At 37.3% G+C, this 26,447-nt stretch overlaps 5 protein-coding genes across 5 annotated transcripts; 3 read left to right on the top strand and 2 right to left on the bottom strand.

Moving 5' to 3' along the window:
• Window positions 1-7,752: 7,752 nt before the first annotated feature.
• LOC110806058 (protein PHOSPHATE-INDUCED 1-like) lies at window positions 7,753-9,408 on the top strand. The gene has a single exon (XM_022011724.2). The coding sequence runs from the start codon at window positions 8,290-8,292 to the stop codon at window positions 9,220-9,222; it is 933 nt and encodes a 310-aa protein (XP_021867416.1). The 5' UTR covers window positions 7,753-8,289; the 3' UTR covers window positions 9,223-9,408.
• A 1,687-nt stretch (window positions 9,409-11,095) lies between these two features.
• LOC110806145 (protein PHOSPHATE-INDUCED 1) lies at window positions 11,096-12,329 on the top strand. The gene has a single exon (XM_022011805.2). The coding sequence runs from the start codon at window positions 11,228-11,230 to the stop codon at window positions 12,164-12,166; it is 939 nt and encodes a 312-aa protein (XP_021867497.2). The 5' UTR covers window positions 11,096-11,227; the 3' UTR covers window positions 12,167-12,329.
• Window positions 12,330-14,418: 2,089 nt separating this feature from the next.
• On the top strand, window positions 14,419-15,590 carry LOC110806231 (protein PHOSPHATE-INDUCED 1-like). The gene has a single exon (XM_021979207.2). The coding sequence runs from the start codon at window positions 14,503-14,505 to the stop codon at window positions 15,439-15,441; it is 939 nt and encodes a 312-aa protein (XP_021834899.1). The 5' UTR covers window positions 14,419-14,502; the 3' UTR covers window positions 15,442-15,590.
• A 6,164-nt stretch (window positions 15,591-21,754) lies between these two features.
• On the bottom strand, window positions 21,755-24,291 carry LOC110774693 (F-box/kelch-repeat protein At3g23880). Its single transcript, XM_056837861.1, has 2 exons — window positions 22,725-24,291; window positions 21,755-22,637 (listed from the first exon to the last, which is right to left on the bottom strand). The coding sequence occupies exon 1, from the start codon at window positions 24,121-24,123 to the stop codon at window positions 22,945-22,947; it is 1,179 nt and encodes a 392-aa protein (XP_056693839.1). The 5' UTR covers window positions 24,124-24,291; the 3' UTR covers window positions 21,755-22,637; window positions 22,725-22,944.
• Window positions 24,292-25,004: 713 nt separating this feature from the next.
• Window positions 25,005-26,289, bottom strand: LOC110774797 (protein EXORDIUM-like). Its single transcript, XM_021979414.2, has one exon. The coding sequence runs from the start codon at window positions 26,141-26,143 to the stop codon at window positions 25,181-25,183; it is 963 nt and encodes a 320-aa protein (XP_021835106.2). The 5' UTR covers window positions 26,144-26,289; the 3' UTR covers window positions 25,005-25,180.
• Window positions 26,290-26,447: the final 158 nt, after the last annotated feature.

Genomic DNA, 26,447 nt, shown 5'->3' with positions numbered 1-26,447 from the left:
CGAATCACAATGAAGTGCAACTGAAGGAGCTGGCTTCCCCCACAGCGGAATATCTGCAAGCACATTTCTCAACCATTCTGCCTCATGACCTGCCAATTCAAGAGCAATAAACTCAGATTCCATAGTAGACATAGCAGTACAAGATTGTTTACAAGATTTCCAAGACACAGCTCCACCCCCTAGGGTGAAAACATAACCACTGGTAGAGTTAATTTCATCATTGCCAGAAACCCAGTTAGCATCACAATAGCCTTCCAAAACTCCTGGAAACTTGGAGTAGTGCAAACTCCAATCCATGGTACCCTTAAGGTACCTGAGCAATCTCTTCAAAGCATCCCAATGTTCATGACTTGGGTTATGAGTATACCTGCTTAATCTACTCACAGAATAAGCAATGTCAGGTCTAGTGTAGTTCATCAGAAACATAACACTACCAATAATCTTAGCATATTCAGGTTGGCTAACAGGATCACCATTATTTTTCCTTAGGTGGATGCTTGGATCATAGGGAGTCCTAACTGGATCGACGTCAAAAGAGTTAAATTTTTTAAGTAACTTTTCAACATAGTGAGCTTGGCTAAGACAAATGCCATTTGGAGTTCTCTTGATTTTCACTCCTAAAATCACATCTGCCTCACCCATATCTTTCATTTCAAACTTAGAACTTAGAAAACTTTTTGTCTCATTTACTCGATCCAAATTAGTCCCAAAAATTAACATATCATCCACATAAAGACAAATAATCACACAACCATCAGAATCATGCTTAGAGTAAACACAAGAATCACCTTCATTTACATGGAACCCATTACCTGTCATAGTCTTGTCAAATTTGTCATGCCATTGCTTTGGAGCTTGCTTAAGCCCATACAAGGACTTGACTAATTTACAAACCTTATTCTCTTGACCAGGAACAACAAACCCTTCCGGTTGAACCATGTAAATTTCCTCATCCAAATCACCATTTAAGAATGCAGTTTTAACATCCATTTGATGCACAACAAGATCATGAATGCAAGCAAGAGCAATCAAAGTTCTAATAGTAGCAATTTTAGTGACAGGAGAATAAGTATCAAAATAATCAATACCATGCCTTTGGGTGAATCCCCTTACCACAATTCTAGCCTTATACTTGTCAATGGATCCAGTGGATTTCAATTTTTTCCTAAAGATCCATTTACAAGTAATGGGCTTGCAACCCCTAGGCAGATCAACCAACTCCCAAGTATTGTTACTTAGGATTGACTGAAGTTCACTATCTATTGCCTCTTTCCAAAACACTGCATCAACAGATTTCATAGCCTCTTCATAGGTCCTAGGATCATCTTCCAAAATAAAGACATAAACAAAGTCATCATCAATCAAGTAAGGTTCAGTTAAGAAAGCAGTAATAAAATCATCACCATAACTGGTTTCCTTTCTTGCCCTCTTGCTCCTCCTTGGCTCAAATTCAGAATTCACATCAGAGGTGGGAGGAGCAACAACAGGCATACTAGAAGAAGTGCTAGAAGAAGGCACATCATTGATACAAGATATTTTCAAAGGAAATACTGTTTCAAAAAACTCGGCATCTCTTGCCTCAATGATGTTACCACCTGCATAAGAATTGTTAGCACCTTTAACAAGAAAACGATATGCAGCACTTTGGTAAGCATAACCAATAAAAATACAATCAACCGTTTTAGGACCAATCTTGTCCCTTTTGAAGCTGGGTATAGCCACCTTTGCTAGACACCCCCACACTTTCAAATAACTTAGGTTAGGTGCACGACCCTTCCATATTTCGTATGGAGTCTTGTCTAGCTTCTTGTGAGGTACCCTGTTTAAAACATGACAAGCAGATAATATAGCTTCCCCCCGCATGTTATCAGAAAACCCAGAACTAATAAGCATAGAATTCATCATGTTCTTCAATGTTCTGTTCTTCCTTTCAGCAATCCCGTTCTGCTCGGGTGTGTAGGGAGCCGTTGTCTCATGAATGATCCCATTCTGCTCACAAAATGCCTTAAGAGTGTTAGGGTCATATTCACCACCCCTATCACTCCTAAGTCTCTTGATCTTCCTATCAAGTTGGTTCTCCACTTCGGCCTTGTATTTGAGGAACATTTCCTCAGCCTCATCTTTTGACCTGAGAAGATAAACCATGGTGAATCTTGAGCAGTCATCAACAAAAGTAATATAATACCTTTTACCACCCCTGCTCTCATAATTTTTAAAATCCCCCAAGTCACTATGAACAAGCTCTAGTACTTTAGTTTGTCTATCTATTGATTTAAATGGCTTCTTTGCAAACTTGGCCTCAACACATACTTCACATTTTGCAAAATCAGTTTTAGAAAAACTGGGAATCAAGTTAAGTTGTTTAAGCCTTTTAATTGAAGCAATGTTAAGATGACCCAACCTTGCATGCCATAAATCAATAGACTCAGCAATATAAACAGAAGAAGTACTAGCATTCTTATTCATAATTTCAAGTTTGACATCAAGAGTAAATAAACCCCCATTACAGAAACCCTTTCCCACAAACTCCCCATTATGAGTAATAACAAGCCTATCAGAATCAAATGAAAGCTTCAATCCAGCCTTCATTAGCAAGCTACCAGAAATCAGGTTCCTACGCATTTCTGGAACATGCAACACATTGGTAAGAGTAATAAGTTTTCCAGAGGTAAGAGTGAGAACGATCTTCCCTTTGCCTTGAACAGTTGCAGAAGCTGAATTACCCATGAAGACATTTTCACCATCAGTTTTTTCGTAGGTAGTGAACATGTCTTTGTTGGTGCAGATATGTCTCGTTGCTCCAGTATCAACGATCCATTCAGCAACATTACCTGTCAAGTTAGCTTCTGAAACAACAGCAACAAAATGGTTAGGATTAGAAACTTCATTAGCTTCAGCAAGGTTGGCTTGGTTATGATCCGACTTCTTCTTGGATCTGCAATCTACAGACTTGTGACCAGTTTTCCCACATTCAAAACACTTGCCCTTGAACTTATACTTCATTGGTTTCCCTTGAGGCTTGAAAGGACTTCCCTTTCCCTTAAACTTTTCAGAATATGCATGAGGCTTAGGTTCTACAAGGTTAGCCTTAGCAGACCCGGAAAACACAGATTGACCCTTATCCTTAATACGATTTTCCTCCTCAATTTTCAGGTGACCTACAAGCTCCTCTAAGGTAAGGTCCTTTTTCTTATGCATTAACTGATTACGAAAATCTTTCCAAGAGGGTGGGAGTTTCTCAATTAAAACTATAGCAAGGGTAATATCACAAATACTCAAACCCTCGGCAGCCATAGCAATGCAAATATTTTCATAAGCATGAATCTGATCAATAATTGGTTTATCATCTTGGACTTGAAAAGCTAACCACTTACTGACACAATAACGCTTAGTACCAGCATCATCAGTTCCATATTTCTTTTCTAATGCATCCCAAATATCCCTAGCATGATTAAACCCCATATAGATATCAAGCAAAGTATTCGACATATGATGCAGCAACATGCCCTTACATGTCCTATCATCTTTAGCAAATTTCAACTCAAAAGCATGCAATTCAGTTTCATCATCAGGTTCGACAACGTCATCAAGCACATAAGCAATCTCAATTTGTTCTAAATAGAATCGCATCCTAACAGCCCAACGTTTATAATTCTTGCCATCAAGAGGTTCTAACTTAGACATATCAGGAATCAAGAATTTGGAAGTCAAAGCCATAATAATCGTCTTTTAGATTGTTGCGATTAAAGCGAAAATTAGAACAAACTTATCTGATTCGATGAACTGAACGAAGAACAATTGTTGCGTCGTGGACACCCACTGTCCTAAAAGACGATTCCGCGCTACCTCCCGGTGCAGTAGAACAGAATGCGGTCGCCCTCCAGGATTAGCGCAACTCCGACGTTGTGTGCACTCACAAAGCCGGATGGAGTCAGAACGTATGCCCAAAACCGAGAGCAATTTTGTGTGAGAGTAAGAATGTGTTTTCGTATTTTGTGTGTATGATTTTCTGTGAGAAGGGAACTGAAACTCTGATTTAAATAATTAGAAGGAAAGCATTGCAACAGACAAAAACGGCTGAGGGAATGAATGTTGCAACAGCCAAAAACGGTCAGAGACATTGAATGTAGTAACGGACGTAATTAATGGTAATTAATCCAACGGTTACGTAATCAATACAGATTCCCGTAACAATGACTTAAGCAAAACGGTCCAGTTACCAAAAAGAATAGGGTTGACCCACAAAACCCACGCCCGCGAACCGCATTCCCAAGTACCAAGTACCAAGTACCAAGTACCACGGCCCACGGCCCGCGCCCGGCCCGGCGCGCGCGCGCGTGTGTGTGATGTGTCCACCCATACCATTCTCACACTTTCTTAAACAAGAGTTACACTCATTCCCCAATTAATAAACAAGAGGAATATGAAGAGTTTTTCCAATGTGGGACTCTTGAATTTTCACTCACCCTTTTTTCCTTTGTGTTTCCCAATGAGAATTTCCAACACCCAAAACCCGCTATTTCGGCCAAAAATAGCGGACTTTTCGGGCCAAATTTATAACTAAAATTGTTGTTTTACGTTGCCCAAAGCCGGCACTTTTTAAAATGTTCGGGCAGACCTGACAATCTAAACCCGGTATTTTTCAGGTCGGACCCATGTTGATCGGCTCTCGTATTCCTATATTTTGTTGACTCCAAGTTGTCACTACTAATCACCAAATGAGTGACCATTGTGAACACAACCACTTATCTTTCATAAAACACTGTAATACCCAACTTGTTTCTCACACATAATTAGCCACACAGTCTTGAAAAAACAACGTCTAACTAGAAGAAATACGGAGTATCAACATTCGCTATAATGAGTATGGGTGAGCACAACAGGGTACCCTGTTGAAATTCCAGGAACCGGAACCCCTTAAAATGAGAACCGGAACCGGAACCTGTTGCAACAGGTTCCTAAAAATGAGAACCGGAACCGGAACCTGTTGCAACAGGTTCCTAAAAATGAGAACCGGAACCGGAACCTGTTGCAACAGGTTCCTAAAAATGAGAACCGGAACCGGAACCTGTTGCAACAGGTTCCGATTCAGGGTACCCTGTAACTTTGAAAATTTAAGTAAAATATTTATATTTTATTGAAAAACTATCTAGTTTATGGTTTGAGCTTTGATTGTTTTATAGTTTGGGCTTAAATTGTAATTCTATATTTATATTTTCCAAAAATTAACTTAGATTGTTTTATATATTGGGCATATGAAGAATTTTCATATGGCCCAATTCCTTATTTTGGGTACTCCACGTTAAAATCAGTGTGTAACTGTGTACAGGTACCCAACAGGGTACCCGTTCTAAAAATTTGTTACCCGGAACCGGAACCTGTTGCAACAGGTTCCCAAATTTGTTACCCAGAACCGGAACCTGCGCAACAGGTTCTGGTTCCGGAACCGCAGGTTCCTAACAGATTCCGGTTCCGATTCAGGGTACCCTGACTTTTTGCTCACCCCTAATAATGAGTGATAGGAAACTAGCCAAAGCAATTAGCATTAATTACGATTTACGAGTCATCTTAATTAACAAAAAGGGGCATGCTCTACTTCATTAATGATGAGCAACGCAAGTTTGACATTGATTCTTGTAGGTCTAATATACAAGGAAGCAGCCAAAGGAGATAAGTTAATAGTACATCTACTTTTGTTAGAGGCAACACATCTTTGAGACATGCTACATCGCTGGTGGACAGCGACAAAAAGAGTCCATACCCAGGGTAAAATAGTATTTTCGCTATATAAGTTGAAAAGTCAAACAAATTACTAAATATCGGTAATATGACAGTAATTGATACAACAATGACAGTATTTAAATACAACAATGACAGTATTTATGTAAACGATGATAATACTTATATAACACTTGTATACATATTTTTATCTATTCATTTAATATGCAACACTTTTATCCATTCATTTAAGTGATCCCTTTACTTTTTCTAATTCATTACACTTGTATACATAATTTCCCTTTTTGGATGATTGTGACAGTATTTTAATACAACAATGACAGTATATATATAACAATGACAATACTTATATTACCGATGACAGTATATAACAAGTTAACAACACTATTTAAGTGTGGGCCATCTTTTCAACCTTTTTTTTTATTTTTATTTTAAGGGTGGGTATGGATTTTTTTTGTCGTTGGTGGACAGCGATGTAGCCAACCTCACACATCTTTCACACATAACATCAAGTCTTAACATCGACTTTTATTTAATTTATTCGCCACTCTCTCCACATATAGTACCCACGTAACATATTTTCTCTGTTTACAAATACTCGCAACGTTTGATCTTTTTAAATTTTCATATATTGAAACATAGTCAGACATTGCGTGATTTCAAAATATCTACTTTTTATAGTTTTTTCTTGAAGAAAATTTAAGATATTAACGATCAAAATTATGCATTGACATTCGTGAGAATGACCAATTTTACGAGTATTTCCAAACAGAGGAAGTATAAGTTAGTAGAGGAAGTATAAGTTAGTAGAAATATCAAAGTTCGGTACAATGTAGGGTTACTAGGGTGGCATTAGCAAACTCTACCAATAATAATTTGGTATAATGTATCGATCAAATGCGTAGCTACGGGTCCTCTTAATTGAAAGGGGGCAAATACTACACCATTAATGATGAAAAAAAACTAATTTGACATTGATTCTTCTAACTTACAAGAAAGCATCCAAAGAAGACAAGTTGATGATTCATAATAATTATTATAAGTAATTTTCCACATATTTAGGGATATGTTTTTGGGGCAATCAGACCGTACAAAGGTTTGGTGTAGTTCTAAACAAGAGAGTATTGCTGGCATGTTTGGGGTCTACGAGTGTATGACTAGTTAAAGAGCCCACGAGTGGGTGAAGAGATATGGCCGATGGAATTGACTCATAGTAGTACGCTATTATTATGCTCTAATTAATGTTATCACAAAGTCAAGTCTTTTGCTTGCTTAGTTCATTGGATTCATCCCCAAATATTCCTTGATCTGGAATTGATTTCAGTATCTCTCATTCAACAAGCTTTAAATTTGCAAGAAAATAAAATTTTCAAATTTATACAAAATTCAAATACTTTTCAATATCTTGTGTGAAACAATAATGTGTGTGGCACGCTTACGAATATCAAAAAATGCTCGAGTTCAAACTCGAAATGCAAACGAGCATTTACAAAAGCTCAAACTCATAACAAGTCAAGCTCGAATAAAAATTTAACAGCCTATCCATTCTCTATTAGTTCATATACTAATAATCTTTATTAAGACCGGCTCAGCTCAGCTCAGCTCAACTCGCTTGTAACCCTAGGCACGCACACTTAGACTAATCAGGGTTTCTATTATGAGTAACACACCTCCAAATATGGCAAGTATTCGATTATCATAACTTAACCAACCTAACAATCCAACAAGTACACTAGTACAATCAATAAGTAAAACACCAAAAATTTTAGAGCAAGGGCAAGGTTTTCAGAGGGATCTTGTCTTAAGATTTTCTTCACATGCCATGTCAGCATTCCACCAATACTTAATAATTAAATTACTATTATTTCTTAACATTCAATCAAATTTAGCTTTTCACACCTCAAATTCATTTAAGAGTTGTAAATTTATGAATCAGAGTATATTATTTTTATTCAACTCACACACTCAGTCTTAAGTTGAATCTTGGTTTTTCAAGACTCGATTTAATACTTTGTTAAGACTCATCCACTTCAATGTTACAAATTTATTTTTCTGATCTTAAAACTAGATAAATCATATACCATGTCAGCATAATTAAAGTCTAACACTTGGGGTTGCCATTTTCTTACAGTAATTAGGTGATATATCAAATGAGAAGTTTCCAAAATATTGAGATCCATGCGTCCAGCTATTCAACCTGCCCATGCATGCGTAGTGCGTTATAGTATTCTCGAAGCACTTAGTTGACCTTGAGCTGGCCTCCATAAAATCCAAAACAAGCTTACATCTTTTACTTAGATTCTTCTTCAATTTTTATTTAGCCCAACCAAATCATGTTCCCTACTCAATTAACACTCATACCTTAGCATATATCTGCATATCCCTCTTTGCATGGACTATTTCCTAGTTCCTACCACTTTCCTTTTGCTCCCTAACTCTTTTGGGTACTATATAATCCCCACATTCTCCCCTCATTTCTCTCATCCAAAACATTCCAACTTATCCTTTCTTTACTAAAAACACTTAAAAGTCTCTCTTCTATTCTTCACAATGGCCACCAAATACTCACTCTTGTCACTCACTCTCCTTATCCTCGTCGGCTCTACTATCGCGTCGAGGATGCTCGTAGACTCCTCGACGACTCAACCGATGACTTTCCAATACCACAACGGCCCTCTTCTGAGTGGCCGATTGTCAATCAATCTTATTTGGTATGGCAACTTCAACCCGACCCAACGGGCTATCATATCTGATTTCGTTACCTCGTTGTCACATTCGCAGTCTGAGAGCCAACCATCGGTTGCCATGTGGTGGAGTTCTATTGGTAAATACTACCCCGTAGCCAATTCCAAGAGACCAACTTCACTCTCCCTCTCATTGGGCAAGCAAGTAGTTATTGACAGTTACTCCCTTGGCAAAAGCCTAACCACCAAGCAGCTTGAAGCCTTGGCCGGGAAGGGCCCACAACAACAACCAAACTCCATCAACGTAGTGTTGACTGCAGCTGACGTGGCAGTAGAAGGTTTCTGCATGAGCAGGTGTGGAACCCATGGGTCTGGGTCTGCCAAGCCCGCTCAAAAGCTCACCTATATTTGGGTTGGTAACTCCGAGACACAGTGCCCGGGTCAATGCACTTGGCCATTCCACCAACCCATCTACGGCCCGCAAACCACACCACTGACCGCACCAAACAACGATGTGGGCTTGGATGGTATGGTTATCAACTTGGCAACCCTACTGGCTGGGACTGTGACCAACCCATACGGGAATGGTTACTTCCAAGGCCCGAGGGATGCACCACTTGAGGCTGCATCAGCTTGCCCGGGTGTCTACGGAAAGGGGGCTTACCCGGGTTATGCCGGAAACTTATTGGTGGACCCGACAACCGGGTCTAGCTACAACGCCAACGGAATCAACAAGAGAAAGTATCTGCTCCCTGCATTGTACGATCCCAAGACTGAGACTTGCTCAACTCTAGTTTGAGAAGTTTCAGAAGAAACCTGCAATATTGTGTAATATAGATAGGAGAGTGTAAAAGTGTATACTAGGATTAAGAAACAAATAGAAATTACGAAGTAGTACTAAGTACGAAGTATAGTTTTCCTCAATACTCCGTAGTATGTATTCATTGATTCACTGATATTGCAATAAAAAGTTACTATAATACTCCATATTGTCTACCCTAAAATTTCACTTGTGCAAATCAAATGAACTGAGGTAAGCAATAAGTTGAGCAGGAAATCTTCACTTCAATCTATAACTGAAAGTCGAACTGGCTTCTACGCAGTACTCTAGGTATAATGGTACACTAGTGTTTATGCACATGATGCGTGCGTACGTGAAATTTTATACTAAGAACAATAAATATTCCTTAAAATAATATTGTATACATGTAAATATTGATTAAATATTAATTAACGGGGGGTAGTTTAGGTAATTCATAAGGGGGACACTAAAGAGTCAACCTCAGGAGTTGGCTTAAAGAATAGAGATAGATGTTGAGTGAGCCTAATGTCTGCATTACCTACTCTAATTAACCTCTGCATTCGAGAGGAGGCTATGATCACTAAATAAAAATGTTATGTTTTGCCATTTGACGGAAAGCCTTGGACCGCTATCGGTCTTAATTCATGCCTATTTGCATTACTAGATTTCGACCTCACATAGCTAATTTCCTCATCACTTCTCAGATTGAAAGCTCCTTAATAGCGTTCCTGGTTAACAATTTTTGCAGACAAAAACAGACTTTAACTCAAAGAGACAGAGACAGATTTGTGAAGAGAAAGATTACTACTTTCTCATTAGTTGATTTATCGTCGTTAATTGTTTTACTGAACCCTATGTTCTTATAAATCGTATTCAAATATGTTAATTTGTATGAATCTAGCATGTAATCAGAGAAGTTAATTCAGCTAAATAGATAACTTGTCTGCATTGATAAAACAGTAAAAAGCACTTCAACTTTAGTTTTTTAACAGTCACAAAAACAAGACCAGAGGACACTCCCTTAAAAAAAAAAAAAATGAAAAAATTGTGCCAAAAATAAAGACTCCATTGTGAAGACTATTCAAGGTATGATTATGCTTAGAGTCAAGAGTATTATGAGTACGAAAGTGTCATATTCTGATCAAGATTGGTCTGATGCTCTAGTTGTCAGTCAAATAATTTTATGAGTTGTATTTTGGTTTTTTCCTTTATGTTTCTTGGGTTCTAGAGGGGTTAAAGCCCATCCTAGATGGTTTGTCTCCGCTTTAGTTTCCCCTGTTTTATGATGGTGTTCTTTTGAGAAATAAATTTGCTTACTTACCCAAAAGAAAAACACTAATCTAAGCATTTTAGTAAGTAGGAATATCAGAATTATGAAGTATTCCGTATATAGTAATAAGATATTATCGACAATGATTAAGATTTAAGAAGGTAATAAAAACTAACTAAAATGCTCTATTAAAAAAGTTACTAAATTACTATAGGGTAATTAGACAGTAAAATCGCGGTTCAGGTTTTTACCAGTGTTTGTTTAAAATCAATTTTCCTTAATTTCGGGTATATGAATCAAAGCTTAAAGTTGACCTTAACAACAAGGGGTGTTCGCAGCAGCAGCCTAAAGTTGACCTTTTTCTTGCTGCAATGAAGCTACCCTTTTCTAGTGACCCCATCATTATTCCAACAAACAAGAATGTGACAGTTTCTTCCCACAGTTCCAAGCATCACAACAACACACGTTTTATTTTAGTTACCTTTTACCTCCAAAACTCCAACCGTATTACTTTTACTCATTCTACTTCTTCCTAGCAACTTCCTCACACCTATATATATCCCGCCCTCTAACTCTATTCTCTTCATTCCTCATCCCAAAAACACTTTATCAAGTCATACACCCTCAGTTTTTCGCTCTTCGTGTTAGAATCCAACATTCCTTTCCTTGTAATCCGATTGCCAAAAATATTCGGACCGTGACACTTTGCCTGTAATATTCAACAATTAATCCATGGCATCTTCGGCCAAAATTCTATTCCTTACTCTTTTCATCTCCCTCCTTGGCTTTTCCCTAGCGGCAAGGCGGCTTGATGAGTCGACTCAGCTGATGACCTTCCAATACCATAAGGGACCCCTCCTTAATGGCAAAATTACAATTAACCTCATTTGGTACGGTAACTTCAAGCCCGCCCAACGTGCCATCATCTCGGACTTTATCACTTCCCTTTCATCCTCCCAAAGTAGTGAAGCCCAACCATCTGTTGCCACGTGGTGGAATTCCATTGGAAAGTATCACCTCCTCGCTAATCCCAAGAAATCCACCACCGCTCTCTCCCTCTCCGTAGGCAAACAAGTCATAGATGAGACATACCCCCTTGGTAAGTCCCTAACCAACAAGCACCTTGTAGAGCTTGCCTCCAAAGGTGGTCAACAAGTCAACGCAGTCAACGTTGTGTTGACTGCATCTGACGTTGTAGTTGACGGGTTCTGTAGAAGCCGGTGTGGAACCCATGGGTCATCCTCCATTTCCAAATTTACCTCTCAAAAGTTCACCTATATATGGGTTGGTAATCCTGAGACCCAGTGCCCGGGTCAATGTGCTTGGCCCTTCCACCAGCCCATCTACGGCCCACAAAGCCCACCTTTGGTTGCACCAAACAACGACGTGGGCCTCGATGGGATGGTGATCAACTTGGCATCCCTTTTGGCAGGGACTGTGACCAACCCGTACGGAAATGGGTATTTCCAAGGCCCGAAGGATGCACCACTTGAGGCTGCATCAGCCTGCCCAGGAGTCTACGGAAAGGGAGCGTACCCTGGTTATGCCGGAAACCTTTTGGTTAACCCCACAACCGGTGCTAGCTATAACGCCAACGGAGCTAACAAGAGGCAGTATTTGCTCCCTGCTTTATATGATCCTACCACTTCATCTTGCTCAACTTTGGTGTGAACAGTTAGAATTCAGATAAGTATGATGATAAGTGATGCATAATGTAAAGATACTTAGTACTATTAGAGATCTTAAGTTTTGAATTACACTATAATTAAATTATTCAATTTGTAAAGTTGGTTTGTTGAGAATAATAAATAGATACTAAAATGTTTTGTGTGCCTATGCCAGCTTAATTGTGGAGTGTTGCTTTTTTGTTAATTGAAATTCAACCAATTGCAAATAATTTTATGTTTCTACAAATCAGAAAGATCAATGGGATTTTACACTACAAATTCATACTCAATATATCATGAAGTATGTCAGAATTAAATTGTTTAGCTAACCAGAATTATATGCAAGAACAAAAAGCTACTCATAAGATAGAAAAAGATGTCAACTCTTTAATTAAGTCTTTAGGAGGCTCCAACTTGACAATCATATATCTCGAGTTTATATGAAGTTGAACCAGAAAAACTTGACCTAGACTTGCATTAGAACAGAAATTACGTAACCGATTTTTACCCCAACCAAAATGGGCTGGGTTCTAAGTTCTAACTGTCAAGAGCTGAAAATTTAATACGATTACAGGTTCATAATTGATTTTTTCTAATAAAAGATCGACCAGAGATCATAGCCTAGCCTGAACTAATTGACTTACCAAGTTATCATTTAAAATGACCTAAACCAAACCTGATACAACTAGCCCTTTGTCACCTCTAATTTGAACCATAACAACTACGCTGCCAAACTTTACGAATGGCATTGTATTTCTAATGAGAAGTCCTAAAACTTAAGACGTGTGCAAAAAGATGAGCGTCCACGGTCCACTAGCTTATACGGAGTACTGTATAATGACAGTCCAGAGTATTGCCTCACAAAAAATTTGGATAGTCTAGTTCTCTCCTTCAACAAAACCTAGATGGAACTCATGGAAGTGCGACTTAGTTTTGGGATTTTACTAATTTTATCCGGAAAAAGCCTCAAGGTATAAAAATCTCAAGATAAAACAGTCTTGGCTGAGCATGTACATACAAAAAGTATCTAGAACACAGTCGATTAACTAAACACAAACTAAAAATCTCCAGAAATAACCAAGTTTTTACCACAAATATACGGTCCACAACTTATTGAATAAATAAACATTGTACGGAGTTTAATATACTTCGTATTGAATAAAATCAAGGGACAAAAATATCAGAGGCTGAGGTGATCATATTTTGGTGCAGAATTCTGGGTCCTCTTTATTCATTAGGAGGGACATACTACTTCATTAATGAGAAGCAAGCAAGTTTGACATTTATTCTTCAAGGAAGCAGCCAAATGAGATCAGTTCATATCATAATACTATTATTAGTCCTTTTCCATGTCTTTAGGGATATGATCTAGGTCGGCTAGACCGTGCAATTTGGTACATAATTATCATTATACACTGTTTGGGGTAGGTCTACACTCTACAGTCTAATGGCATTTTTGTGTGGTCTATATGACTGCTGAAGAGCTCACGGGTAGGTTAGAGACTCGGCCGATGTGATTGACTGCTTCTACCCTAATTAATGTCATGAAGAAAGTTTAGTCTAAGCAATGTTGTTCAAAGAATGCTCCTATCTTAGCTGGTTTTGTTCATACGGAAAATTTAATGATCAATAAACTACCCTCAACAAGCTATGAAATTGCAAAAAAAAAAAAATTATAAAGTCCTTGTATTACGTTATTATTAAGTACACTCTCATCTATAAATATGGTACGTCACTAATTTGGGTTCCACTGTGACTAACACAAATTCATACGATTGATTAAGTAGAAGTACCATCTCGGTATCTAACCAAAAAGAACTAAGCAAATACGATTAGCTAATAAAATTTACTTAACCATGCAGTTTTAACAGAGGCAATAACTATAAATTAAAAGTAACTCACCAGTGAGATCAAACACGAAGTTTCCACATGCATGCGCTGCCTCCCAGCCTGCTTATAATATTCTTCACGTACTTCGTTGACCCTGAGCTAGAAAATACTACAACGTCGGCCTCCAATTTATCCTAAGCAAGCCAATTTAACAAAATTCTTCTTCAATTATAATCTCAGCAACTTGCAAAGTTACAGATAGTTTTTGCCTATTATCAGTCAAAGATTCATACTTTAGCATAACACTCCTTGCATGGGCATTTTTCAAACTACTCCTACCACTTTCCTTTGGATCCTTTACTATTTTGGGTATATAAACCCCTCATCCTCCCCACAATTTTCTCATCCTCGGTTTAGAACCTTCCAATACATTCTAACATCTTCTAATATATCACTCAAATCAATTCCGCTTCCTCTTCCTTATACAAAAAGTGAGTAGAGCAGAGCATAATGGCGTCCATGTTCACCTCCAAACACGCGCTTCTGCCTCTAACTCTGTTTATCTTAATCAGTTCAACTATTGCATCGAGTAGGATCCTCATGGAGTCCTCAACTCAACCTATGACTTTCCAATACCACAACGGCCCTCTTCTAAGTGGTCGATTTTCCATCAACCTTATTTGGTATGGCAACTTCACGCCTACCCAAAGAGCTATCATTTCTGATTTCGTTACCTCCCTATCGGGTTTGCAGTCTGAGAGCCTACCATCAGTTTCCATGTGGTGGAGTTCCATTGGCAAATACTACCCCGTAGCCAATTCCAAGAGGCCAACTTCACTGTCTCTCTCGATGGGCAAGCAAGTCGTTATAGACAGTTACTCCCTCGGCAAAAGCCTTACCACAAGGCAGCTTGAAGGCTTGGCCGGGAAGGGCCCACAAATACCAAACTCCATCAACGTAGTGTTGACTTCATCCGATGTGGCAGTAGAAGGTTTCTGCATGAGCAGGTGCGGAACCCATGGGTCTTCCTCCAAGGCCACTCAAAAGTTCACCTATATCTGGGTTGGTAACTCCGAGACACAGTGCCCGGGTCAATGTGCTTGGCCATTCCACCAACCCATCTACGGCCCACAAAGCACACCATTGACCGCACCCAACAATGATGTTGGCTTGGATGGTATGGTTATCAACTTGGCAAGCCTACTGGCCGGGACTGTGACCAACCCGTACGGGAATGGTTACTTCCAAGGCCCGAAGGACGCCCCACTTGAGGCTGCATCAGCCTGTCCAGGAGTCTATGGAAAGGGGGCTTACCCTGGTTATGCCGGAAACCTCTTGGTGGAACCTACAACCGGAGCTAGCTATAATGCTAATGGAAACAACAAGAGGAAATATCTGCTCCCTGCGTTGTATGACCCTACGACCTCATCCTGCTCAACTTTGGTTTAAGAAGTTTCAGAATTCTGAAGCCACCTACAAGATCATGTAAAGAATAGCATAAAGATGTATACTAGGCTGAAAAGGCAAATAGATATTGTATGTTTATCTCAAATTCATGTATTCATTGACATGTTGCAATAAAAATTTACCATTGCCTATCTCATAGCATCAGACAGATATTACACATTTCCAAGAAGGTTTCACTTGTTCAGCCTCATTATTTAACTTTTAAACTGGGACTGAATCACTGAAATCATCATTCCGTCCGTAACTTTATTTACTTGTCCATGCTCTGGCTTTACAAAGTATATGAGCTTAATCCCTGCTTTATTGGGACTGAATCACTGAAATCATCATTCCGTCCGTAACTTTATTTACTTGTCCATGCTCTGGCTTTACAAAGTATATGAGCTTAATCCCTGCTTTATCTACATAGTCAATCCTTAGATATTGATGGCCACTAAACAAACCTGGTATGTAGGCAAACTAGTTCTGATCAATACCCATATGCATTAAAATGTATAAAAACAATTTTGACATTAGACTAAATTCATGGATAAATGCCTCTTTTCCCCCCTATTTCTTAGGGTACCGGGGCAGGGAACGAGGTACCAAACCTTTCATTAGAATCATAACAACAAGCCTGGCCAACTTTTACAAATAACAATGTGCGTATTTTTGTTGAAGAGACTATAACTTACGAGATGTGTAAGAAGATGAGCATACACTAGCATATATTCCCTCCGTTCCATAAAGTTCTTCCCACTTTTTCTTTATTCCATTTTTGATAAAGAAAGACTATTATTTTACCTCAACTTGGTTCACTTTGTGGGACTACTTCTCTTATTGCACCTTGCTTTATCTCTCTCTTCTAAAAGTAATCATAAGTACTCACTTTCATTAGTTTATCCATTTTCCTAAGTATGAGCATATCCAGGATACGCCGGAGAACCTTTAAAGGACTTCACATCGGGTGCAAGTTATAATACTAATGGGGTTAATGGTAAGAAGTATTTTCTTCCTGCTTTGTACCATCCCAGCACTTGATCTTGCTCAACACTTGTGTGAGATCATTTTGATCATTTAAATGTAATATACTTCATATATGTCTATAACATAGAATTGAAAAATCTAGCTAGGGTGTAAAATAAAAAAAAACCTGTGTATTCAAAATTGTGCCATTCATTCAATTTATATAAGTCGCTGTACTAGATTTTGCTCAACGTATAAATCTACAGAATTGTGCATGGACTTGAATTTACTCTTTTCATCCCAATAAATGTCAGTAATACTTTGAAATTACGGGAACATAAGGAAGCATTATACCTTATCTTGCTTAACCTTTGTTACTTGGATTCTTCATTCAACCCCAACTCCCCCAAGTACCAATGTGGGATCCTCGACAATCGACACTTCAATGATAGGCAAGCATAAAGCAACTTAACACTTCTTTTTGAACCAAAATCATGACAAAATTTCATAAAATTGCCAAGAGAATTCCAATTCCTTAAGCCTGAAACTCATCCTTCTGCGGTTTTGTTCTCTCAGTCAGATAGTCTATCACTCTCACCGGTAGTTCATCTCAAATCCTCTCAAAGGTGACCTTAGTCCGTAACTCTCATAAACGAACCATTAAACCAACTTTTTATCTTTCTAGTTGACTAATTCACAGTTGGAACTACACTGTTCTAAAGCACTAGAACTTTATTCTAAAGAGACATATGCCCTTTCAAACAAAAAATTAATCGAACTGAGTAATAATGGCAAGCAGTTGCAATCCAATTACATGAAAATCAACCGAATTGAATAATAATGGCATGAAATAACAATCCAATTACATGAAAATTAATCGAATTGAGCAATAATGGCATGCAATTGCAAATTTGCAATCCAATAATACAAATCAAAACTAAACCTAGTCTTAATTATACACAGAGCGAAGAGTATAAATGTATAATTCAACTCAGAATGACCAAATTTATGCAGTAAAGATCAAAAACCGACGGAATTTCAACGTTGTACCAGAAATTTAGGTTTATATTTGTGAAATGTGCAATTCTTCCTCCTTTTTTCTAGATAAAAATTACATGCTAATGCAGCCAAAATTTAGGGAAACCAAATATGCAAGACAACAGAAAAAACATGAAAATTGAGAAGGGACTAAAGATTAACAGAAGTGTCATTAGCAAAAGATGATAATGAAGGTACCTGAAGAGCGTGTCTGAAAATCCAAACGAGCAATTGTTTTTGCGGAATAATCGATTTGTGAATTGTGATCTCATATTTGGTTGCGTTCTTTGGGATAGTCCCTTTCTCCCTCCCTCCCTCCTCGTCTAAATTTAAGATGGTTGTGGCCTTGTGGGTCATGTACTCAGGTGGGGAAATGTTTCACGTCGAGTCCACGTGTTTTAGGTCTGAATAGATCGACATATGTCAAGCATAGTTGTTTCGGGTTGGTTGGGTTGACTTGAGTCGTACTGAAAATTTAAAAAACAAAGACTAGACCTACGTAACCTGACATCGTTCCTAAACGTAATTTTACTCACGTTAACGAGTTTTGTCATATCTAAGGGTGTTCTTCGGTTCAAACCCGAACGAGATCAGGCCGAGTACCGATATTTTAATAATTCAAGACCGGCATATATATACTAAACTAACCTAATATCTCTGTAGAAAAAGTATTCCACTTCCAATAAAACACTGAAAGTAACAAAACAAAATATGGTGAGGATACGTCTTTTAGAAGAAGAAGGTGCCCACGTAACATTTCCTGCAAGCCAAACCCCAGCAATTGAAGTTCTGAATGATATAGTTCAAAATATTGAAGTTCCGAATGATATAATTCAAAATATTGAAGTTCCAAATGATATAATTCAAAATATATTGGTGAGACTTCCGGTAAAATTCATCATCCGATTTAAACTCAACAGGCATTGGGGTTCGACAATTTCAACATCAAGATTTGCAGAATACCATTTATCTTTCTCTTCTCGATTACCTAAATCATTCATCATGCAAACCTTTGAAGATTTGGATTTCGTTGAACGCAAACGTTTGTATATGGTTTTTTGTGATGAAATTGAATTTAAGAACTTCTACCGATGGTTACGGTCCTTAATGATGGTGATAAATTACCAGACTTTACGATCTTGGGGTGTTGTAATGGCTTGTTGGCTTTAATAGATCCAGAAGAGTTTGTGTTAGGAATTAAACACAACTTAGTTAAATCAACAAGAATACCAAACGGAATTGTTTGGTTTAATATCTTGTTTCTTGGTTTAATTAGAATTGTAATTAGGAAACTAGATACATTTTGGTATGTAACAATCTCTATAATTATTTAGACTTGGGGGAGCAAGTATAATTATAGTAGACGAGGGTTTCTAGTTGAGCCTATAAAAGGGTTTAGGCCTAGCTAGAAGAAGAAAAAAAATGAGGGAAAATACACTGGTGGGAGAATCATCAATTGAGGGATTATTGTATTATTTTGCAGGAACTTAATAATACGGTAATATTTTAGGGGAGGACATCTAAATTTCTTCACAAATACGTGTGTCTTTTATTATTATTTATGCTACTTGTTCTATATTGTATTTGTGGATTTCTTCCTAATTATTCGTGGCACGCATTTGGTTATAACAGTTTCAATGTCTTATCTGGAATCCTGCTAGGCTGCTACTCATATGCAGCCATGCAGGGGCGTATCTATGAGTTGTCTACCCTCTTTTTAAATAATTTGATGCATATAATAACAATGTTAAAGACCTACCTTAGTTGGCAATATTTCAAGCATTGTATACAAGCAACTGAGTTCAAGACTCATCGAGCAATTTGAGTTTTTCTTTTTCTTTTTAATTTTTTCTCTTTTCCTTAATGGGTGATAACTTATAATCCTCTACTTTTTCAATGTATTTACCTATTCAGCTTTTCATTTATTTAACTTTTAGAAATGAAATTGTAAAAAAAAAAAAAAAATTACGTAGTACAAAACATGTATGTTTCTATATTTATATATTTTGAAAAGAATATATAATATAAAGATATTTATAACATGCATTACAAATAAAAAAAAAATTGATAAAAGATATCAATTAGATAAGCAATGATTTTCTATCAAAAAAAAAAAGGAATGATGTGATTCTTTAAAGTATGGTGAAATTTTTTCGGCAAAAAAAAATGAAAAAATATCAAGGACTCACTAGGACGTGACATGTGTAATTTCTGGTGTGTCTTTTAGTATACAGTAAAATTCTTTTGTCTTGTGAAAAATGAATGTGTCGTATCTTCAAAATAAATACGTAATGAAATTAATAATTTAAGTAAAGAAATAAGTTGGAATAGGAGTGAAAAGGGGAAAAGAAAAAGTTGCAAAATGAGTAAAAATGAGAAACTTTTTATAGAGAACTGAAAGAAAAAATAATTGGCAAATTGTTACCTTATATTGAAAATAAATATGAGTACACTTATTTCAAGGAAAATAAGTTTAGATAAATTTAGTTAACTTAAGGCTTTGTTTTATTCGACTTAATTATTTTGTCTGAACTTATATTATCTAAACTTATTTTATCTGAAAAAACTTATTTTGACTGAAATAAACATATTTGTGTGTTAAAATGTCTAAAAAAAACTTTTTTTTTAATTATTTATTTAGGAAAAATTAAATAAATGGGTGTTGATGAACTCATTTACGAAATGTATTTTATTTTATTAACTTTTCTGTAAATGATTATTAAATTATTAAAATTATTACATAAAAATATTTACGGAGTAGTAATAATCTTGCATTGCACATGTACTAAACTAGTTTTATTTCACTTCAAACTCCATATTAAGTACTTATTAAAAAAATGTCTACCCTACTTCAAAATTCTGGATACGCCACTGCTCGTATGTGTAATCAAACTATCAATTATCCTACTAAATCGTTCGTATTTCCAAACATCTATAGTTTGGGGTGTGCACGTAGTGATTACAAGATCATGGTATTGTTCGATGAGAATGTGTACGTGTTCTCTCTAAGAGGTAACTGTTGGGAAAAAAATCTGATCTTATTAGTTTTGCACACATTCGTCACGGACCCGGAACATACGTGAATGGTTCTCTATATTGGTTGTTTAATTATTCTCAAAAGAATATTGAAATTCTTGAATTCAATTTGGAAACTCACGGAGGGAACAGAATATCTACTATTTTTGGTGAAAACAAATATGAAGAGTTCGATAAAGTATTCGAAATGGAGGGTTGTTTAGCATGCTTATGCACGAAGACAAACAACATTTCACATATTTGGGTGCGAAAAAAAAACATTGAATCGTGGACGAAGATGTTTTCAATTGATCGAAATTTTTATGTATCCTTGAATTTGGTAGAATCGATAATAAGTGTCTCGTATATGTAAATGATTATATCAAATTAATTAAACTCGGTGAACAAGTTTCTCATTCGAGCGCTTTCCGAGAGGTTGCTACTAAAATGATTCACTACAGTTACGAGATACGAAAAACTTGGAATTACTGATGATGAGGAACCTCATGATGATGATGAGGAACCTGATGACGATGAAGAAGAGTAACTTGATGATGATGAGAAAGAGAACCTGATTTGTTGACTACTTTGTAATGAGTTAGGAGTAATGATTTTTTAAAGCTGATTTATGGATTTAAATTCCAAATTTGTTGTCTAACCTCGAAGTATTATTATGTACTCCAGTTTAGTAACCTTGTCTCTTTTAAGCCTTAACTTCTTAATGGATTTTCATTTTGGTATTAGTGTGCAATTAAGGAGCTTAATCCAATTAATGCAACCAATTTTTAGAAACGATTCCTAAATTTGGGTAATTTACAGAATAAAATTATAGAAGGGGCACTCTGGTGGCAGTGGCACTGAATATTATTTCCTTGACTAAAGTTACTCAACACCTAAAGCAATCCCCTTTGCGTCAATTTATGTAGAGTTTCCTAATTAGGCGGCACTTTTGTATTCTGATAAACTCATCTGGTATGAAAATGCACTTTCAGAAAGGAACCAACTTTGGATTTGTCAGTTTTTTTTGATGCAAATGAGGGGATTACCCGTACATAATAATTAAGTAACAAAACGTGGATAGGCCACACCTATTAGAGCATTGTTAATGGTGTGCAAAAATTTTGCACTTGGGAAAAAATAAGGGGAAAATGTCAAATTTAAGGGCTTAATGGTGTGCAAAATTTTGCACTTGGGAGTGCAAAATCAAAAACCCCCTTGGCATAGGGATTTTTTAGATTTGGAGTGAGGAAATCCACCCAATCTAATCCGCCACGTGGCATTACATAAAAAATTCATGTAAAGATAAGTTTTAAATGGAAATTTATTTATATTTCTGATTCATAAAAAAATAAAATAAATTTACCATCATTCATAAAAATTTAAGATCTACAAATAGGCATCCATTTTTATATAATTTAACACAATTTTTTTTTTTCCATTTCTTTCTCTAATTTGCTTATTTACAACTATATGTACAAAAAACTTAAATACTCATTTTCTAATTTTTTATTATTGTTGTTATTAGAGAGAAGTAGGGGTAGAGAAAGAGGGGTGAGGAGTTTTTTTTTTTTTGCTCATAGATAAGAGAGGGATGGGCTTTTTTTTTTTGCTAATGGGAAAAATAAAAAATGATGAGTGAGAAAGTGGGTAGAGAGAGAGGGATGGTGATTTTTTTCGCACATGGTTAACAATGGTCTTATATCTTCCCGGAGGAGATTAGTGATTTGACGTGGTGGTTCGTCGAAATACACTACTCGTTCTTCTTGAAAGACACCAACATTTGCAAGACTATCCGCTACTCTATTTCCTTCACGATAACAATGAATGAGTTGAACTTCCCGAAGAAAATTATTAAGTTCCGGCAATTTTTCAGAATATGGTAACACTCGCCTCCTTGATGGTCTTCATTCTTCAATGCTTCAATGCAAGCTTGATTATCCATTTGTAAGACTAGCCTCTGTATACCCATGTTTCTTGCTAATTCAAGACCTACTAATGCTGCTATAAGTTCAGCCCTGTAAGCTGTACACATACCAAATCTAGCTGCAAAGCCATAAGTTCAGCCCATGTTAGAAATCATCTCTTCTTTCTTCTTCTTCTTCTTCTTTTTCTGCCCACCTTTACCATCTTTCTTCTTCTTCCTCTTCAGTTGCTGCTGTCTTAAAAGAATTCTGTTTTCGCTGAAATTAATTAAGCAGAATGAATGAATACATTAATTAATCACTTAAAAGTACACCAGCATAGTTTTAAATATGATGATATAGTACCAATTGAGGTTGGCATGAGTGGTTAAGGGTCTCTTGCTCCTTAATCAAGGTCTCGGGTTCGAGCCTTGGGAATGGAAAAAATCTCAACTGGGAGGGATGCTGCCCATCGAGGTACCCATGCAAACTCCCACGGGAGATTACCTCGCCGAAGGCGGTGGGAACTCCTTGTAGTAGAACCAAAAAAAAAAAAATGATGATATAGTAGTTTTAAAAGGGAACATTACTTGGCCTTTTTGTACTTGTGCATGACTTCTTCATTGTTCACTTCATCTTCTCCAAAAGGTGAAATAAGACTCCCAACATAATCACATGCCATTTTTACAATTTCAGGAAATTCAATACTTGATTGAATTTGTTCAAGAGCTCCATGAATTGGATCAATTATATTGACCAGATTTACTTTTACCTTGTTGTTTTCATATCGGACCAAACACTTACCATTCTCAAAGATGGTAATCAAAGACATACCTCTACTTAAACTTAAAGAGAATAGTTTCTCCATGGAATCACAATTCCCAGATTGTTTCAACATCCAAACATCCACATCCTTAGTTATACTTCTACAGGGACAAATGAATGACAAATATCCATTGATTGCAGAAAGTTTGATGGTAGTGTCATATCTAGCATTCATCGAATCCATCCATGGGATTTCTTTAAATTTTTCGGTACCCAAATCAAAGCAAAGAATGTGTTGCACATTACACCAAAATTCCCCCTTTCTGACAATCCAAAATACACTCTCATCAACCAACACAGATTTTTCAATACCATCAGGCATTCGCATTTTAAAAAGGCTAGAAACACTTTTCCAATTACCAGCTTTCAACGAAAAAACATAAAGACGTTTTATAGAGTCCTTAATACTTGTAGACCAAGAAACAATCTTGTAATCATCAGTAGAAGATACATATCCGAACCCATGAGATTGAACCCCCCATCCTTGATGATCATCTGGATTAACAATATCGCGATATTGATTCGTAGCAGGATTCCAAATACGGCAGAAACCACATTTTCCTCGGAAATACAAGCATACAAGACCTTTACAAGTACCCACTATGAGTAGGTCTAGAACATTATTATGGAAATCATCATCATCTAAATTCATCAACTGTTTCAGGTGGTCGCTGGGTTCATCATCGCGGTTTAACAAGTAAAAGGAATTAAGTTGTTTAATGGATTCAATCGGACTAGTGGTTAACACGATAATTTGATGGGAGGGGATACATAATTTAATCTGGGATTTTGCAAATGAACCTTTAGAAATAGTAAACAGCCAATCCTTGCAAACAGATTTGAAACGAATTAGGGATTTTACCTGGAGTCTTGGCAGTATTTCCTCCATCACTGTGTTGTACAGACAATCTACTGCTAGGGTTTGCCTGCTATCATCCATTGTTAACTGATTTGCTTCAGAAAAATTCGATTGGTATTAATTCGATTAAACCGAAGTTGAAGACGGTCGATTTGAATTCGATTGAAAGTAGCGATGAGCGAGGAAGAAGATGGGTTTGACAGGAGTTGTCGTCCAGGTTATCAAAAGGCGGATGATCTCATATTTGCCTTCTTTGGGATAGTCACTTTGGGTGTTAATGGGCCGCATTTTGGGTGTTAATGGGCCGATCTGGTGTCGGGTTGAGTCGTATTGGATTTTTTAAAAAGACGGCCTAGACCTATGTAACTTCGTTTCGACTAATTTCACTCAATTTAGCGAGCTTTGTCGTGTTTTTAAAAGGCGGCCTAGACCTATGTGACTTCGTTTTTAAGACTAATTTCACTCAATTTAGCGAGTTTTGTCGTGGCGGGTCTTGTCGTGCTTTTACCAAAAAAAAATGAGGCCCAGACACGATCACGATTTCGTTCTTGTGTCGGGCTGATTGTGTCTTTGTGCCTAAGTCTAATTTCAATCAATTTTGACATATTTTGTCATGTCGTATCGTATCGTGCTTTTTCATTAAAAAAAATACGGCTCAAGCACAACCCACGACCTTGAGCTCGTGTCTGGACATGTTTTTTTTATAGTGTTTATCGTGTCATGCCCTCCTCCTAATCAATGCTTGAGAAGTAAGGAGTAAAAAACACAAAATCTATACTAGATCATTGAACATGTGCTAAAAACACTTTAACCTCGTATTGAATTTTATTAATTAAAACTTACTTTTCCTAATTGGAATTGCATTTTTGATTGATCGTGCATTATTTATTATACTTCGTACGATGCTAGTGATAAAAAATGGTTTATATTGAAGATTAAAACTCATTTTCACAACTTAAAAATAACGTAAAAGAAAATAGTATAGTAATTCATTAAACTTTAAGGAAAAACAAATATTGGTATTGAATGAAAGAATGTAGGTTTACTTTCTAAATATACTTTTATACTAAGGAGCATTCTTAACTCTATAGTCTATACATAAATTGTCATTACTGTGTTCTGCTTCTATTAAACTTAATTAAACTAAGGTAGAACAAGAAGACGTAGAAGGGTCATATAACGCAGGAAGCAGATATTTCCTCCCATTCAACCCATTAGCATTATAACTTGCTCCATTTATTGGATCCACTAACAAATCCCCGGCATAACCCGGGTAAGCCCCTTTACCATAAACTCCGGGGCAAGCCGATGCAGCCTCAAGTGGGGCCTCTTTTGGGCCTTGGTAATACCCATTTCCAAACGGATTAGTCACAGTCCCAGCCAACAAGCTAGCCAAGTTCATGACCATCCCATCAAGGCCCACATCGTTGTTGGGTGCAATCAAAGGTGGGCTTTGTGGGCCGTAAATGGGCTGATGAAAAGGCCAAGCGCATTGACCTGGACACTGAGTTTCCGAGTTACCCACCCAGATGTAGGTAAACTTGTTGTTCTTACTCTTCCTTCCTCCCCTTAGATGAGCCACGTTTGAGGTCGATGAATACCCGTGGGTCCCACACCTGCTTGTACAAAATCCATCGACGGACACGTCAGCAGAAGTCAACACGACGTTGATGGCGTAGCTTTGACCACCTCTTGCTGCCAGCTGTTGAATCTGACGGCTGGTGATTGATTTCCCTAAAGAGTAGGTTTGATCAGATATGTGAGCGCCCATGGTAAGAGAGAATGGAGAAGATGATGACGATGACTTGGAATAGTATTTGTGGGTCCCCTTCCACCACGTGGCGACGGATGGTTGGGCAGTCTTGGAAGGAATTGACAACGAGGTGACGAAGTCGGATATGATGGATTTTTGAGAAGGGGTAAATTTGCCATACCAGATAAGATTGACGGAGATTTTGCCGTTAAGTAGAGGGCCGTTGTGGTACTGGAATAACATTTCGTTATGAGTTGACTCAGTGGGTTGACTCGTTGCTAGAATATGGCTGATTAAAGAGAGTGAAGCTAGAAAGAGTGGAAGGACAAAAGTGGAAAGTTTTGCCATGGATGGTTGATTTTTCAAGTAACTAAGTAAGGTAAGGGCGTGTTTGGGGATGAGAAATCAGAAATGGGAAGTGTAGTTGGAGGATTGAGTGATGGGAGAGAGAAAGGGGGAAGGATGGGTTTATATAGAGGTGGTGTGTGTTTAGTTGCTTGGTAATGCCGCGTTTGGTGATGGAGTGATTACAGTTGGAAATAGTGAACTTACGAGAAGATACAGCGGCGGAACAACTACGAGAATTAAAGTGGGACAAAAGAAAAAAGGGGCAAATTACGGACCCTGTGATGGGGTCAAAACCAGAGTCCAC

Source organism: Spinacia oleracea, chromosome 2 (assembly GCF_020520425.1).
Source record: "Spinacia oleracea cultivar Varoflay chromosome 2, BTI_SOV_V1, whole genome shotgun sequence".
Taxonomy (NCBI): domain Eukaryota; kingdom Viridiplantae; phylum Streptophyta; class Magnoliopsida; order Caryophyllales; family Amaranthaceae; genus Spinacia; species Spinacia oleracea.
The sequence above is the reverse complement of the archived record's forward strand: the minus strand, read 5'-3'. Positions and strand labels throughout refer to the sequence as shown.